Source organism: Lissotriton helveticus, chromosome 12 (genome assembly GCF_964261635.1).
Source record: "Lissotriton helveticus chromosome 12, aLisHel1.1, whole genome shotgun sequence".
Classification (NCBI taxonomy): domain Eukaryota; kingdom Metazoa; phylum Chordata; class Amphibia; order Caudata; family Salamandridae; genus Lissotriton; species Lissotriton helveticus.
Genome location: NC_136073.1, coordinates 303339368 through 303356084, shown reverse-complemented (window position 1 = coordinate 303356084; position 16717 = coordinate 303339368). Strand labels below are relative to the sequence as shown.

Below are 16717 nucleotides of genomic sequence, written 5' to 3'. Positions count from 1 at the left end.
GAGTAGCCCATGCAACTCACCGATTATGGGCATCAAAAAGCCTAGTGGCAAGTACAGAGTAGTGCAGGACCTAAGAAAGGTAAACAAGATCGTGGTTCCTTGTTGTCCTATTGTGCCGAACCCAGCAGTGATTCTGTACCAGATTCCCTGGGATGCTGAGTGGTTCACTGTGATAGACCTATGTCATGCATTCTTTCCATTCCCTTGCATCCAGACAGCAAATTTCTTTTCTCATTTGCTTTCAACAGTCACGTGTATGTCTGGAACAGGGTCCCCCAGGGGTACACAGAGAGCCCCTCTATCTTTAATCAGATCTTGAAAAAATGTTTGGAAACTTTGGTCTTACCTGGAAATTCTGTTTTGGTGCAATACATTGACGACCTCTTGGTGGCGTCCAAAAGTCATAAAGATTGTGTGATTGACACCATTGCCCTACTGAATCACCTGAGTGAGAAGGGACATAAAGTGGCCCCTGAAAAATTACAGTTCTGTGCAAAATCAGTGAAATATCTGGGGCACCAGATAGAGAAAGGCATCAGGAAAGTAACGTCAGAAAGAGTCAGAATAATTCAAAAGATGCAGTTACCCCGTACTCAGAAAGAAATCAGAATGTTCCTTGGAGTGATAGGATACTGCAGGCAATGGATTGTGGGATTTGCAGTCCTAGCTAGGCATTTGATAAAAATGACCAAGAGAGGAACACCGGATATTGTAGAATGGGATGATGAAAGCTTAACAGCCTTCACAAAATTGCGAGATTGTCTGTGTACAGCCCCTGCGTTGGGAATGCCAGACTATTCCAAGGAATTTGCCCTGTTCTGTGATACTCGCGATAATTGTGCATTGTCAGTCCTAACCCAAGAACATGGCACAACCAGAAGGCCTGTGGCATATTTCTCTGCCACCCTGGATCCAGTGGCTGCTGGATTACCAGGATGTCTGAAAGCAGTAGCTGCTACTTGCACAAGTTTAGAGCAGAGTGAATCCATTGTCATGGGACATCCTGTAACTGTGTATGTTCCACATGGAGTGGTAATTTTGCTAACCAGAACGAAAACTCAGTATCTCACCCCTAGTCGGCTGACTAAATACGAGAGGATTCTCGTGGGTGCTGCAAATATAACCATTGTCCGGTGCAACATTCTGAATCCCGCCACTCTGCTTCCCAACTCAATGGATATGGAAGATGGGGAGGAAGATGAGCATAACTGCATTGATTTAACAGAATTTTGCACAAAGCCACGCCCAGACATTAAAGAAACACCTTTGCCTATACATGACAAGGAATTGTTTGTGGATGGTTCATGCCTAAGACATGAACAAGGAGGCCTGAGTGCTGCCTATGCGGTAGTCTCCTTAACCAAAATTGAAGAAGCAGGTTATTTATTTGAAGTAAAGTCTGCACAAGTAGCCAAATTGATCGCTATGATAAAAGCTTGCAAATTGGGGAAAAACGTTCGCCTAACAGTGTATACTGACAGTCAGTACTGTTTTGGAGTTGTGCATGACTTTGGCCAATTATGGCTACAAAGGGAGTTCCTGACTTCATCAGGTACCCCTATTCGAAATGGAAAAGTTGTTCAAGACCTTTTAGAGGCGATCCAATTACCAAAGGAATTGGCAGTGGTCAAGTGTGTTGCCCATAAGAAGGACTTTGACCCTGTATCTTTGGGAAATGATTTCGCTGATCGAGTGGCACAATTATGCGCCAGGGATCGATTGATCATAAATCCAAAACGGGGGGGCCGGAAACAGCTGCCAACTTCGAGTGTTTGAAGAAGTGCCTACATGGGATAAAGTGAGAGAATGGCAGCAGGCGGCACCCTGGCAAGAGAGAGAGAAGTGGAAGGAAGAAGGGTGTAGACCAAGACGTGAGGATGGTGTCATCTTGGGCCCAAATGGTATGCCTGTGTTACCCAGACACTTGCTTGGCACAATGGCTAGACTGATACATGAGGGATCACACATTGGTAGGGACGCCATGATTCTGGTATTCCAACAGACTTGGTACAGCAAAAAGTTCAGGAAAGTAGCAGAGTCCCTCTGCCAGAGGTGCTTGTCATGTCAACAGTTCAATGCAGGCAAGAGAACAATGGTGGAACTAAGGAAAATTGGGAGGTCAGGGGGTCCCTTTGTGAGAATACAGGTTGATTTCATCACCATGCCACGTTGTGAGGGGAAGCGTTATGTCCTTGTCATTGTCTGCCTATTTTCAAAGTGGGTGGAAGCTTACCCTACTCCCCAAAGTGACGCACTGACAGTAGCCAAGTGTTTACTGAAAGAACTGATACCTAGATTCAGGGTTCCAGTCACTATTGAATCAGATAGAGGCCGACATTTTCAGAATGATGTGATCGACCAACTCTGTAAGGCATTTGGGATCTCGCAAAAACTCCACTGTGCATATCATCCAGAGGCTTCTGGAGTGGTGGAACAAATAAACTGGACTATCAAAACAAGACTAGCGAAATTGTGTGATGCATCTGGCATGACCTGGGTAAAGGCCCTGCCTCTGGTTCTGATGGGACTCCGAAGTATTCCAGACCGGAAGACAGGCCTGAGCCCACATGAAATCCTGATGGGAAGAGTGATGAGACAAGCGTGGGTACCAGGAAGCAAACTGTTGAGTATTACTGATGATTTGGTGCTTGAATACTGCAAGAGATTAGGTGACCAAGTACGTTATATCTCTCGCCAGATCGGAGAAGACGCCGTCGCCAATCCAACGACTCCTCTCCACAAACTGGTTCCAGGGGACTGGGTCAAAATAAAGAAGCATACTCGGTCGAGCTGCCTGGAACCAAGGTGGGGACAGAAGCGCCAAGTAATCCTGGTAACGACCACAGCAGTGAAGTGTGCAGGTGTTCCCCATTGGATCCACGCCAGCCACACCCAGAAGGTACTACCCGACAAAGAGCCTGGAGAAGAAGGCCATCCAGCAGAGGGGCCTGCAGAAGCAAGACCAGAAGTAACTGACGACGTACAGCCCAGTACCAGTCAAGCTGAGGGGTCCGCAGACGTTGGTCCAGGGGTAGTTGATGACGAGCTACCAAGAGTCAAGCCTGCTGAGGGGTTCCCAGAAGTTGGTCCAGAAGTAGCTGATGACGAGCTGCCAAGCATATGGCCAGATGAGTGGATACCCTTGATTGACCTCACAGAAGACCCAATCAGAACAAGAGAGCGAATTTGGGAAGGTAGAGAGTGGAATAGAGAGGAAAAGCAAGGCACAGGCGAAGAACCTCAGACTATTGAGATTCACATCAAAACTGAGGAAGGAGAAGGTCAGACAGGGACAGAACAAGTGATCGATACTCCTCCACTGACTCCTGATATCGAAAAGGGACAGACTAGACATAGTGTAATAGTTCGAGCAGAAGAAAATCAAGGGATCGAAGTGCTCGAACAGGACCAGACAGAATTAGAAGAACGTGTTCAGGAAACAGAGGCAGAGACATTTGAAAAGCAAAAACAAAACTCTCCTGAACAAGGCCAGTTTAGTAACCAGGCAGAAGAAATAGATACGAGCCCTGGAACTAGTCAGATAGGAAGCGAAGTAAAGGAAGCAGAATTGCCACAAACAAATGAAAATAAAAGGGCAATAACAGAAAACGAAGTCCCAGTGCCAGCTAAAAGACTTAAGAAAAGAAAGCACATTGAGCCTGGATTCATAAAGAAATTGAGACTGAGGATAAAAACGGTAGAAGAAAAACGTGCAGAAGAAAGGAGGAGTTCTCGCATAGCAGAACAACCAGAAGACACTTCCAAAAGAAGGAGCGATCGCATAAAAAGACAAAACAAAAAGTACAAGTCTCCTGAATGGACGCTCGTTTTGGAAGAATTTGAAGATCTTGATATAACAGACGAAAGCGACGGAGAACCCGTCGCCGAGTACTCTGCCGAAGAAGAAGACGAGCCACCGTGAATTTGCACAAAGTAAGCTACTGGTGCAAAGAAACAAAGAGGGGTCGAGAAACTTCTTCTGAGCCAAAATGTCTGATTCAAACGTGAATGGTAGACCTAGTCGCAGTTGTTGCAAAACATGCTGCAAGGTATGTGTATGTAGTATAATTATAGTGATATTTGTTTGGATAGGACTAACAGTTTTCATTCCTTTTGCAGTGAGCAAAAATACTAATGTTGACCCTACTGAGATTGTAAATACTGACAATGAGGAGCTGACAACACAGAGTGTAGCAAGACATGAGAGAGCACTCAAACAAACAAAACGAGACCTAGAAGCATCAGATGAGGGAGGACTACATTATCATGGAGTTAAGAATAAGACACATTTAAATGTTTTCGCAAACTTATTAATACACTATGTAGAGACTATGGAAATTGAGGATTGCTATGTCTGCATGAAGCTACCTACCTCTGTGGCTGAAGGCGTGACATACCATCACTTGCCCCTGACATATGGAATTTCCTGTAGTATTTTAGCAAGCTTATTTTACAAAAGAGGACCGTTACAGTACTATTACTCTAACAATGACGTGATCTTTTCTGAACTTCCTATACGTGGGAACCTGAATCCTGTACATACCAAAAGTGACGTTACTCGCTATATGGGCGAATACTTTCTGACCATAGGTAATATAGACATAGGTGACGCACACAGAGATAACTTGACCTGCTCTTTGCGTGAGCAGGAAAATATGTTCCTGAACATGTCAGAGAAGAGGAGAATAAAAATACAAAAAAAGGCAGATGACGGAAAACAGAAAACGCCAAATTGGGCTGGGGACATGGAAGGCACCTCAAAGGGTGGGGCGGGACCTGCTCTGTTGCTGGATTTTGAAAGGAAAGGAAAGCTATGTCTTCACCGCGAGAAGACTAGCTATTATAATAACATTTTCATTGGTTCCAGTGAATATGAACATAATTACAAGGTAATTGGAGGATGGGGTTTCAAAAATGGGTCAGAGCCTGTGTTTCCTGGAATTTATTATATATGTGGAGACAAGGCTTATTTCAAATTGCCGGATCACTGGTATGGAAGCTGCTATTTTGGCATTGTCTTCCCGAAAATATACCATGTGAATGAAATTGCTGGAAGCAGTGGAAATACTAATGGCTTAGTGCGTAGTAAAAGAGAAAGCGTAGGTGAAATAATGGGTAGTATTTTCAGTGCACTGATACCTGGAGTGGGAGTGGTTCTGAACACTCACAGAATTTGCAAATTGTCCACCATAGTGGATGTGTTGTCTACGGACACAGCTCATGGATTTCTGCTGGTCAATACCGAAATGGTTGCGATCAGATCAATGGTTTTGCAGAACAGACTTGCTCTTGACACCTTATTAGCAAAAGAGGGTGGAGTCTGCCGGATGTTGAAGGCGCAACATTGTTGCACTTATATTCCGGACAAAAGTGTGCAGCTCAAAAGATATGTGAAAAACATTACTAATTTGGAAAAGGAACTCAAACCACTCGAGGTTGACAGTGCCTGGAAGAGACTGGTAGATGGTCTCTCAAATGTAGGTCATTGGCTTGCTAGCTTAGGTAAAAGCTTATTGTTTAAGGTACTGATGCCAATTGGAATTATAGGTCTTATCCTATTTTTCATATTTGTCTGTTGCAAATGCCGTAAGCACACCAGAAAGCATCAAGTGAATGCCAGAGGAGTGAAACGAAGTGTGGATGAGCTTGAATTAGAAGAAATGAATAATCAGATATACAAAAAGGTGAAAAATTCTCACCCTACCAAAAATGAGAAAGAGAAGCTGAATCGCTTGCTGGAAGAGATAGAGTTGTATAAAGTGTGAGAAGTTGGCATCTGGTTCCATTATTTTTGTGATGATAGTAAATATCATCAAAGAGGGGATTGATAGAGCAAGCTTCGCATTGCGACTTGCTCGAGTCATGAACCTCGCCTGTGTGTAATCAATTAATAAAATTTGTACGTCTTACTAATCTTTTATTTTATATTCGAACGAAGTAGAGGAAGCTTGCGTATGTGTATTTCTAATACAACTAATCCGTGTTCTTAAACATGGCCGCCGCTTGGAAAATTGCTTTTGCGCATGCGTCAGTCACACTCACGTGACCTGACGTAGTTATAAGTTTGGTGGGAAAGGGTGCGCATGCGTAATACACAGCTCTCGTGAATAACGTGGTGATGCTCTTGTGAATGCGTATATGTTGCTAACATTTAAACTGCATAGTATATTTTTATAATGATAAGTTTAAAGTACACAACCCATGATGTGTTTTTCATACCGTCACTTCTATGTTTTAATTTGTTTTCGCTTACTTTTCATGTATCCTCGACTCGGAGGGGTGCTGGGCTGGGGAGTCCATCTTGGAGGGTATTTCTGCGCCGAATCACTAGAAGCTGCCATGGCATTGAACTCAGGCCAAGGAAGGTTGATGCCAGAGCCACCCTGGGAAAGTGCACCTTCACCCAGCAGAAGCATCATGATTATGTTCTATTGTATCGAAATGTATTCTTTCCATTGTATTCTCTGCGACTTCTCGTGGGAACCCCAATCTTGCTAGGCGGTACCCAGAGATGTAAATTAGGCTTCCAAATAGTCTATTCTGATTGGTGTGTTACCCAAACCCTACCTTAGGACCAATCCAAATTGAGGGATTCTGACACTTTGCAACATTGGGGGGTGGTAAACCGTCCCAAAACAGTATATCTACCCTGGGTTCACCTAGGGAAATTGTCCGACTTGTCTGAATAGCTGACCTGTCACTGACCCAACGCACTCAATAGGTGACTTGATACAGAGGAGCTGCGGAGCTCTCTGTCTGAAATTTGACCATAGACTCTGAAGGTTTTACTGAACCTTAAGTGCTTGGCGAAGCACTTTGCTGGGGAATTCGCTGACCCAATCGGGGTCCTGATCGATAGCTGCAGAGAGGGTGGAGCGCAGGCGTTGCTTCCGAACTGCGGGTGCTGGTCGTATCCTGGTGGTCCTGTCCTGATCCTAATCTGAGGGTTTCCTGTCCTGTCTTGGGTGTCCATTCTGCACCTGCTGTCCATTTGAGGGGTATCCTTCCTTGAGGGTTTCCTGTCCTTAACTGACCCGTGGCCAGGGTTTGGTTTTTCACACCAGTCTAGGTAAATATTGCTCTGAATCTCCTGAAACTGCACCTTTCTATTTTCTGTCTTTGCTTCAATAAAGACATACCTTTGCACGTGAATTAATTTTCCATGCTTTCTCCCGCAACCATTGAATCATAAAGTTATTTGCATTTATTTCATAACGTGTTCCAATGTTACCCTACCTGTTAGAAATTATATTTTGCATTGCAGTTTGTCATTTCCTGATATGGTCTAGAACATCCTTACTTAAACTGTCTAAAGAACTTTTGCCTTAAGCATAGCGTGTCTCTCTTCATAGACTCTCCTATAGTTATATAAATGTCCCGAACTCCTGTCTCATATTTTTGAGATAATTCTAGAATACTAGTCCTAATCAAAGCCTATCCCATCTTTAGTGATTCATCTTAAACGTTCTAATTCCTGATCCTTCATTTTGAATGTATCCTGGTTCCATTAGTTTATAAATGGTTGCACTGACTTATTTGCTATTCAGCTATGTACTTTCTGTTATTCTAATTATCGATTGCTTAATTACTGTGAATTTGATGATTTCTGAATTTTACTAAATTAGATAAAGACCTTAAAACTTCCAGTTGTCCGTGGTCATTTTACAAAGAGTACTGAATGTTATTTGTTGGGTTTGTATTTTGCTGCCTTTCCTTTTACAGCTAGCTCCCTGATCCATTGTGGTCATAGGTACCCGCATCGGTGGATGGTAAGTCGGGTACCCTGAAGGATAACGAAAGGAAGTCACAAATTATTGATAGCAGACCGTGAGGTCATCCGATCAATGTATATGGTGATTTGAAATATATGGGCCCGAAGCCGGAAGTGGCGAAATTATTGGTCGGGTGACCCGCGCGCTCTATCAGTATAATTCAAACAGGAATTCAGGGCCTCAGAGTTATGGTCCCGAGCAGGTGACAGAGAGAAGATCATTTATGTGTCATCTGCATATCAAAAAAAGTTCAGGTCAAAGCTTTCAACCAGGTCCACCAAAGGGCAGACATAGATATTGAATAAGGCTGGACTGAAGGCTGAGCCTTCAGGAACCCATGAGGTAAGGGCATGTCATGTGAAAGAGACATGCAGAGAGAAGTCCTGGAAAGTTCGGTCATTCAAGAAAGATGCCATTCAGCATAAGGCCATACCTTGTAGACCTAGGATGGTCAGTCTCTCCAACAACGTAGCGGGTGACACAGCATTGAAGGCAGCACTGAGGTCTAATAAAATCAGCGATGCCGTTTCATCTCATCATCATCCAAGAGCTGCCTGAGATGTTCTGTGACTCCTAGAAGGGTGGATTGGGTACTGTGATCTGCTCTGAACCATGGCTGTGAGGGGTGTAGTAAGTTGTGGGATTCCACAAAGCAGGCACCTGTTTTGGTACCATGCAGATACTCAGAAGGATCTTTCCTTGGATCCCACTAAATGCCAGAAAGACTCTTATCCAGTCACTCTTAGTTAGTCGACTGGATTATGGCAACTATCTGCTGGTTGGAGAAAGGGAGGACTTGGCGTCCAAACTTCATGTGGTTCAAAATACAGCAGCCCGTCTTGCCCTCAACCAGCCAGCATTTACCCCCTCTGTACCTCTCCTGCGCCAACGGCACTCGCTCCCCATTAGAAAATGAGCCATTTTTAAGCTGCTATGTATGTTTTTTAAGGCCCTCCAGGGGACGGGACGGCATACCCGACGAACAAAATTGAACGCTATCAACCCGTACGATAGCTGCGATGCAGTAACCGCAATCTGCTCTGCATCAGGAGAATAAGGAAGGCCAAAATGGGTGGGCATGCATTCTGTCATCTGGCACCCTCTCATTGGAACTCCCTCCCCGATGAGATTCACACTTGTTCCAATCTCTTTCAATTTAAAAAACAGCTTAAAACCTGGCTTTTCTAATCTGGTTCCTACTTTCAATAAGGTGTTCTCCTCTCAGACGCCGAAAGATCCCCTAGGGGATGATTTGCTGCGCCCTATAAATGAGTAAAAGTAAAAAAGTAAAGAGAGTTGCCTGTTAACATGTTTTTCAATTAATTCGGCCATAATGGGAAGGATGGGGATCGGCCTGTAGTTGAGCCAGTTAGATGGATCCAAATTAGGTTTCTCAGAAGGGGCAGAACCATGGTATGTTTCCATGGCTGAGGAATGTACACTGCGATACAAAAGGGGATGATGGACGGAGCTTTTGAGCAAATCAAACACTCACCCCCAGTCAACTGATCTGGGTTTAATCCATCACCATTCTTTAGCTCACTCAGCCACCCCAGTTCAGACATGGCCATATGGAAATCAGTCTGACCCTGTGCCTCATGGGAACAGTCCAGCCCGAACTGCCAAGCCATGTCTTCCCTGGACCAGAAACAAGCATCCTGGGACCGGATTCGGATTCATAATCCTCATCAGCCAGGCTATCTTGAATCCAGTGGCCAAGTGAGCAAGGGACTCAGGTCTGAGCATACCCTGCCACACTTAGGGCGAACAAAGCGATACAAAAGGGGATGATGGACGGAGCGTTTGAGCAAATCAAACACTCACCCCCAGTCAACTGATCTGGGTTTAATCCATCACCATTCTTTAGCTCACTCATCCACCCCAGTTCAGACATGGCCATATGCAAATCAGTCTGACCCTGTGCCTCATGGGAACAGTCCAGCCCGAACTGCCAAGCCATGTCTTCCCTGGACCGGAAACAAGCATCCTGGGACCGGTTTCGGATTCATAATCCTCATCAGCCAGGCTATCTTGAATCCAGTGGACAAGTGAGCAAGGGACTCACATCTGAGCATACCCTGCCACACTTAGGGCGAACAAAGCGATACAAAAGGGGATGATGGATGGAGCGTTTGAGCAAATCAAACACTCACCCCCAGTCAACTGATCTGGGTTTAATCCATCACCATTCTTTAGCTCACTCAGCCACCCCAGTTCAGACATGGCCATATGCAAATCAGTCTGAACCTGTGCCTCATGGGAACAGTCCAGCCCCAACTGCCAAGCCATGTCTTCCCTGGACCGGAAACAAGCAACCTGGGACCGGTTTCGGATTCATAATCCTCATCAGCCAGGCTATCTTGAATCCAGTGGCCAAGTGAGCAAGGGACTCACGTCTGAGCAAACCCTGCCACACTTAGGGCGAACAAAGCGATACAAAAGGGGATGATGGACGGAGCGTTTGAGCAAATCAAACACTCACCCCCAGTCAACTGATCTGGGTTTAATCCATCACCATTCTTTAGCTCACTCAGCCACCCCAGTTCAGACATGGCCATATGCAAATCAGTCTGACCCTGTGCCTCATTGGAACAGTCCAGCCCGAACTGCCAAGCCATGTCTTCCCTGGACTGGAAACAAGCATCCTGGGACCGGTTTCGGATTCATAATCCTCATCAGCCAGGCTATCTTGAATCCAGGGGCCAAGTGAGCAAGGGACTCACGTCTGAGCATACCCTGCCACACTTAGGGCGAACAAAGCGATACAAAAGGGGATGATGGATGGAGCGTTTGAGCAAATCAAAGACTCACCCCCAGTCAACTGATCTGGGTTTAATCCATCACCATTCTTTAGCTCACTCAGCCACCCCAGTTCAGACATGGCCATATGCAAATCAGTCTGACCCTGTGCCTCATGGGAACAGTCCAGCCCGAACTGCCAAGCCATGTCTTCCCTGGACCGGAAACAAGCATCCTGGGACCGGTTTCGGATTCATAATCCTCATCAGCCAGGCTATCTTGAATCCAGTGGCCAAGTGAGCAAGGGACTCACGTCTGAGCATACCCTGCCACACTTAGGGCGAACAAAGCGATACAAAAGGGGATGATGGACGGAGCGTTTGAGCAAATCAAACGCTCACCCCCAGTCAACTGATCTGGGTTTAATCCATCACCATTCTTTAGCTCACTCAGCCACCCCAGTTCAGACATGGCCATATGCAAATCAGTCTGACCCTGTGCCTCATTGGAACAGTCCAGCCCGAACTGCCAAGCCATGTCTTCCCTGGACCGGAAACAAGCATCCTAGGACCGGTTTCGGATTCATAATCCTCATCAGCCAGGCTATCTTGAATCCAGTGGCCAAGTGAGCAAGGGACTCACGTCTGAGCATACCCTGCCACACTTAGGGCGAACAAAGCGATACAAAAGGGGATGATGGACGGAGCGTTTGAGCAAATCAAACGCTCACCCCCAGTCAACTGATCTGGGTTTAATCCATCACCATTCTTTAGCTCACTCATCCACCCCAGTTCAGACATGGCCATATGCAAATCAGTCTGACCCTGTGCCTCATGGGAACAGTCCAGCCCGAACTGCCAAGCCATGTCTTCCCTGGACCGGAAACAAGCATCCTGGGGCTGGTTTTGGATTCATAATCCTCATCAGTCAGGCTATCTTGAATCCAGTGGCCAAGGAATGTACACTGCCTGAATTGAGGAGTCCCACTAGAATCCTCAAAATGTCAAGGTTCGGGATATTGAGCTTCGCTGGGGGAAAGGATGTGTGGGGGAGCCCGACTGTGCCAAAGACCTGAAGAGCGGTATGTCATCATGTCCCATGCTTTACATTTCTGAGTAACGTGGGTGTTTGAATTGGTGGGAGTTGTGGCTGGGGTGATGGGGGCCTCAGAAATAGAGGGTGACAAGTTAATGCAAGGCTGAGACACGACATGCCTTCTCGCTTTTAGTGAAAGTTGAATGTCCTTCACCTTATTAACAAAGAAAAGTGGCAATTCGTCTCACTGACACTAGGACAGTATAGGTGAGGGTCGACATTACTAGTGTCAGGGAGAACATGCACTATCCTAAAAGCGTTTTAGGACAATTTCGAGGTGATTTGGTTAGAGTAACAAGTGACTAGAGTGGCTCTGCAGAGCCCATGTTAATATTTCAAAGCACTTTTGTATTTATGTTTAGTGTCTTCATCATAAGTGAGCCTCCAGGCTCTCTCTAGACCCTTGCAAAAACAACAATTGATAGACCCCTCATCAGCCAGAATAGCTTGACTCCAGAGGCTTAGAGAGCATGGGACTCACGTCTGGGCATACCCGTCCCACTCGGGGTGACAAATGGAAAAACAATAATTGATGGACAGAATGCAAATTAATGTCATACACTCATCCCACTACAGAGATCTGGGCCTAAATCCATCGTTTTTTTGCTCCCCATTCCCTTCCACTTTGAACCCAGCTATATACAAATCAGTCTTGACCTTGAGCCCAATGGGAACAGTCTAGCCCGAACGGCCAGGCCAGGTCCTCCCTGATCTAGAATTAAGCATCCTAAGACCGGTTTCTGGGTTTCACCCCTCATCAGCCAGAGTAGCTTAACTCTAGAGGCATGGAGAGCACGGGACCCACGTCTGGGCATACCCGTCCCACTCGGGGTGACAAATGGGAAACAACCCTTACAACGCAACTATTACAACGCACACCGTTACAACGCACACCATTACAACGCAGGATCCGTTACAACGCATGCCTTTACAACGCATGACATTACATAGCAGATGCTATTACAACGCATGCCATTACAACGTAAGTATTGGTAAGTATGTTATTTTTTTAAATCATTTTTTTTTAAATGTAAATTAAATAAATTAATTTAAGTAATAGTATATATTTAATTTTGGGTTATGGGGTACAGGGGTATTTTTAGGTTTCAGGGCTAGGTTTGGGTTTTGGGGTACAGGGGTATTTTTAGGTTTCAGGGCTAGGTTTGGGTTTTGGGATACAGGGGTATTTTTAGGTTTCAGGGCTAGGTTTGGGTTTTGGGGTACAGGGGTATTTTTAGGTTTCAGGGCTAGGTTTGGGTTTTGGGGTACAGGGGTATTTTTAGGTTTCAGGGCTAGGTATGGGTTTTGGGGTACAGGGGTATTTTTAGGTTTCAGGGCTAGGTTTGGGTTTTGGGATACAGGGGTAATTTTAGGTTTCAGGGCTAGGTTTGGGTTTTGGGGTACAGGGGTATTTTTAGGTTTCAGGGTTGGGTTTGGGTTTTGGGGTACAGGGGTATTTTTAGGTTTCAGGGCTAGGTTTGGGTTTTGGGGTACAGGGGTATTTTTAGGTTTCTGGGCTAGGTTTGGGTTTTGGGGTACAGGGGTATTTTTAGGTTTCAGGGCCAGGTTTGGGTTTTGGGGTACAGGGGTATTTTTAGGTTTCAGGGCTAGGTTTGGGTTTTGGGGTACAGGGGTATTTTTAGGTTTCAGGGCTAGGTTTGGGTTTTGGGGTACATGGGTATTTTTAGGTTTCAGGGCTAGGTTTGGGTTTTGGGGTACAGGGGTATTTTTAGGTTTCAGGGGTAGGTTTGGGTTTTAGGGTACATGGGTATTTTTAGGTTTCAGGGCTAGGTTTGGGTTTTGGGGTACAGGGGTATTTTTAGGTTTCAGGGCTAGGTATGGGTTTTGGGGTACAGGGGTATTTTTAGGTTTCAGGGTTAGGTTTGGGTTTTTGGGTACAGGGGTATTTTTAGGTTTCAGGGCTAGGTTTGGGTTTTGGGGTACAGGGGTATTTTTAGGTTTCAGGGCTAGGTATGGGTTATGGGGTACAAGGGTATTTTAATGGTTCAGGGTAACGGGTATTTTTAGGGTTCAGTTTTTAAATAAATAATTTTAAATAATTTAAATAATTAATTTTAATAATTTTATTATTTTTTAATATTAGTTCTTTAATAATAATTGTTCTTTTTAAAATAAACTATTTTTTAAAGTATATATATTTACAAATTAATTATTAAAAATAATTTAATTTATTAAATTAATTACATTTTAGTAAATTACATTTTTTTTAAAAATAATATACTTACCTATACTTACGTTGTAATGGCATGCGTTGTAATAGCATCTGCTATGTAATGTCATGCGTTGTAAAAGCATTCGTTGTAAATGTATCTGCGTTGTAAAAATTGCGTTGTAACGGTGTGCGTTGTAAAAGTTCGCGATGTAGGACCAGTTTAGGGGTTTCACCCCTCATCAGCCAGAGTAAGTTCCAGCGAAAAGCAGACAGCTTCACAGGCTGGTATAGATAGTACCTGGAGTTTCCATTTGTATATGTTTTTACCCATATTAGCAATGCCCCTTCCTGTTTTGTTGGGCCTATTCCTCCTCATCATGGAGTATTCTTGAGGTAAGGCCATTAAAACATCAGGCGTTGAGGAATCCGGGAGCCAGGTTTCTGTGAGGAACATGACATTGGGGTGTAGTCCACCACAAAGTCATACAAATGTCGGTGACAACCTATGTAGCATTTGAACGTTGAGGCTATAAAAGCAACACTTGCTACTGGGAACAGAGTGTGATGAAGGAACCTCACTGCTTCCCAGCAAATCTACAGAGGGAGCATAATCTGTAGTGAGTTGCATCTGATTAGCTAATCGGTTTGGGCACTCTTAAATGGATCAAGTGAAGCTTGGCAGGCTTCTGAGCAGTTTGGCTGGTGTGCTCTCAGTTGTTTGGATGAGAAAGTCCTTAATTCTGGCTCAAAAGGGGCAGGGCCCCTGGACCCGTTTGGGTGCGGACGAGAGCAGATGGGCCTGCCTTTGATGCACCTTCGGTGCACCAGCTCTCCCGCTGCACGTCCACACAGTGGCCATCCTATATTAGGATGTTGTTTTTTACAAAATAATAAAAAAGGCAGTTTCCCCCCAGAGAGATTAGCAGCACTGTATTTAAAAACAAATAAGAAACAATGGAAAAATGTAGCTGTGCCCAAGAGACACCATACCTGCCTCACACAACCGCACAGTGGCCATCTGAAATAGATGATGGTGAGAGCACGCATCTGAGTTAGGATGAGCAGAGGAATTGAATGACAATAACATTCTTCCCTTAGGTGTATATTTTAAAGGGGCATTTTTGGGCTGATGAAGAAGCTATTGCTTTGGGATACCTTTAGTAGTATGGAATGGAATGAGAACAGAAGAAGAGGAGGTAATACCTGGATTAGCTAACTGGTAATCTTCATTATCCTGATTCTTCCTTACCCGTACCATTAATTATGACCCTTCCCCTACTCTGTCCCTTCCTCAAACCTCGCTTAGGGCTTGACATAAACAGGAAAAGTTTGTTTTACATGAGGAAAGGATTTATTGGAGATCCTTTCACCACTAATAGGGAGTGAAACTAGCTTAGACGTGGTGGATCTATAGAGTGAATCGACACCTTCACTCCAAAAGTGTGCAATGGGATGAGTAAGGAGGAACTACAGAAGATTACCAGTAAGTAATTCAGGCATTACTCTTCACCTGCAGGATAAAAGTTACTTTGATAACATGAAACAGCCTCAGGAAGTATGCTGTTACAGATAGATGAAAACCAACTGCCTTAAGCTCAACACTGACAAAACTGAAGTAGTAATCTTTGGCAAAGGCTCTTTGCTCTGGGACTCCACCTGGTGGCCTGTCACACGCGGACCCACACCCTTCCAGCAACCCATGCATAGAAACTTGGAATAGCATTCTACAACCAGCTCACCGTGATCGGTCAAGTGAATACAACCTCTGTCTCCTGTTTTCACACACTCAAGATACTCATGTACATATTTAGAAAGCTCCCCACCAACACTTACAGAACTGTCACCCAAGCCTCCATAAGCAGCAAGCTGGACTATGGCAATTCACTCTATACTGGAATCAACACTCAGCTGACCAGAAGACTTCAGACCATACGAAACTCTGTGGCCAGGCTCATCCTCAACCTCTCACCCCGCCCTCACATATCACCCGCACCTCAATGCGGTCAACTGGCTCTCAATCCACAAACTCCTCATGTACAGACACAAGGCCTTACACAACATTGACTCCAAGTACCTCAACAACAATATAGACTTCCACAAACCTATCAGACACTTCTTCTCAGAAGGACTCCTACTTGCACACCCCCCCCCCCAGCATATGCAGAGCCAGATCCGATTGCTGATCCTTCTCCTACCTCAATCTAAAGTCTGGAATGACCTGCCCCTGCACATCAGAGCCTCCTCCTCAGTTCTTGAATTCAGCGGGAACCCGAAGACCTGGATCTTCGCTTAGCCCTTGCTCGGCACATACAGCTTCTCCTTCAGTGGCAGAATTCCCTCCTGGGTGAGCACGTGCTATACAAATTCACATACATAACAAGGAACACCATCCCCCCCTGTGCAGTGTCACTGATACCAAAAATAAAAAAAACACAAACTGTCTATTGTGTTCAATTTCTTGTATTACCAACCTTGGACATGGTACAATATATCTACTACAAACTTTATGAAATAATGATCGGTTTATTCTGTGCATTCAGTACCTTGCACAGTGGCACCTACCCCAGTCAGAAAAGGCTTTAAGATCTCCTCCTCAGATTTCTTCCTCATGCAGTTTACAAGTGCGGCGGAATCCTTAAAGTCACAGCCAGTTAAATTAGCAAGTTCCTGCAGACGATGACGGAAACAAACAGAAAGCATGTGTACATGACAAGAACTATTGCACGTGAACTTTACCACCAACTAAACCATAAACGGAAACACAGAAACGTGCTCCACATCTCAGAAATGCAAATGACATTGATATATCATGAGGCAATAATACATGCGTATCGATAAGTTTAAAGTGTGTACATAATGATGATGCACGTGCACAGTGCTTTTTAAGCACACATTGTCAGGTCTTCTATGGGAACACTGGAAATCTCTGCACTTTCTT

General features: G+C 44.8%; 1 protein-coding gene across 2 annotated transcripts in view; it reads right to left on the bottom strand.

Moving 5' to 3' along the window:
• Positions 1–16717, bottom strand: part of LOC144799332 (fatty acyl-CoA hydrolase precursor, medium chain-like) — a 395371-nt gene that overhangs the window by 231955 nt on the left and 146699 nt on the right. For both annotated transcript variants that reach the window (XM_078670579.1, XM_078670580.1), the window contains exon 8: positions 16342–16446. In XM_078670579.1, coding sequence (XP_078526705.1) covers positions 16342–16446 — 105 coding nt within the window. The remainder of the gene's footprint in view (positions 1–16341; positions 16447–16717) is intronic.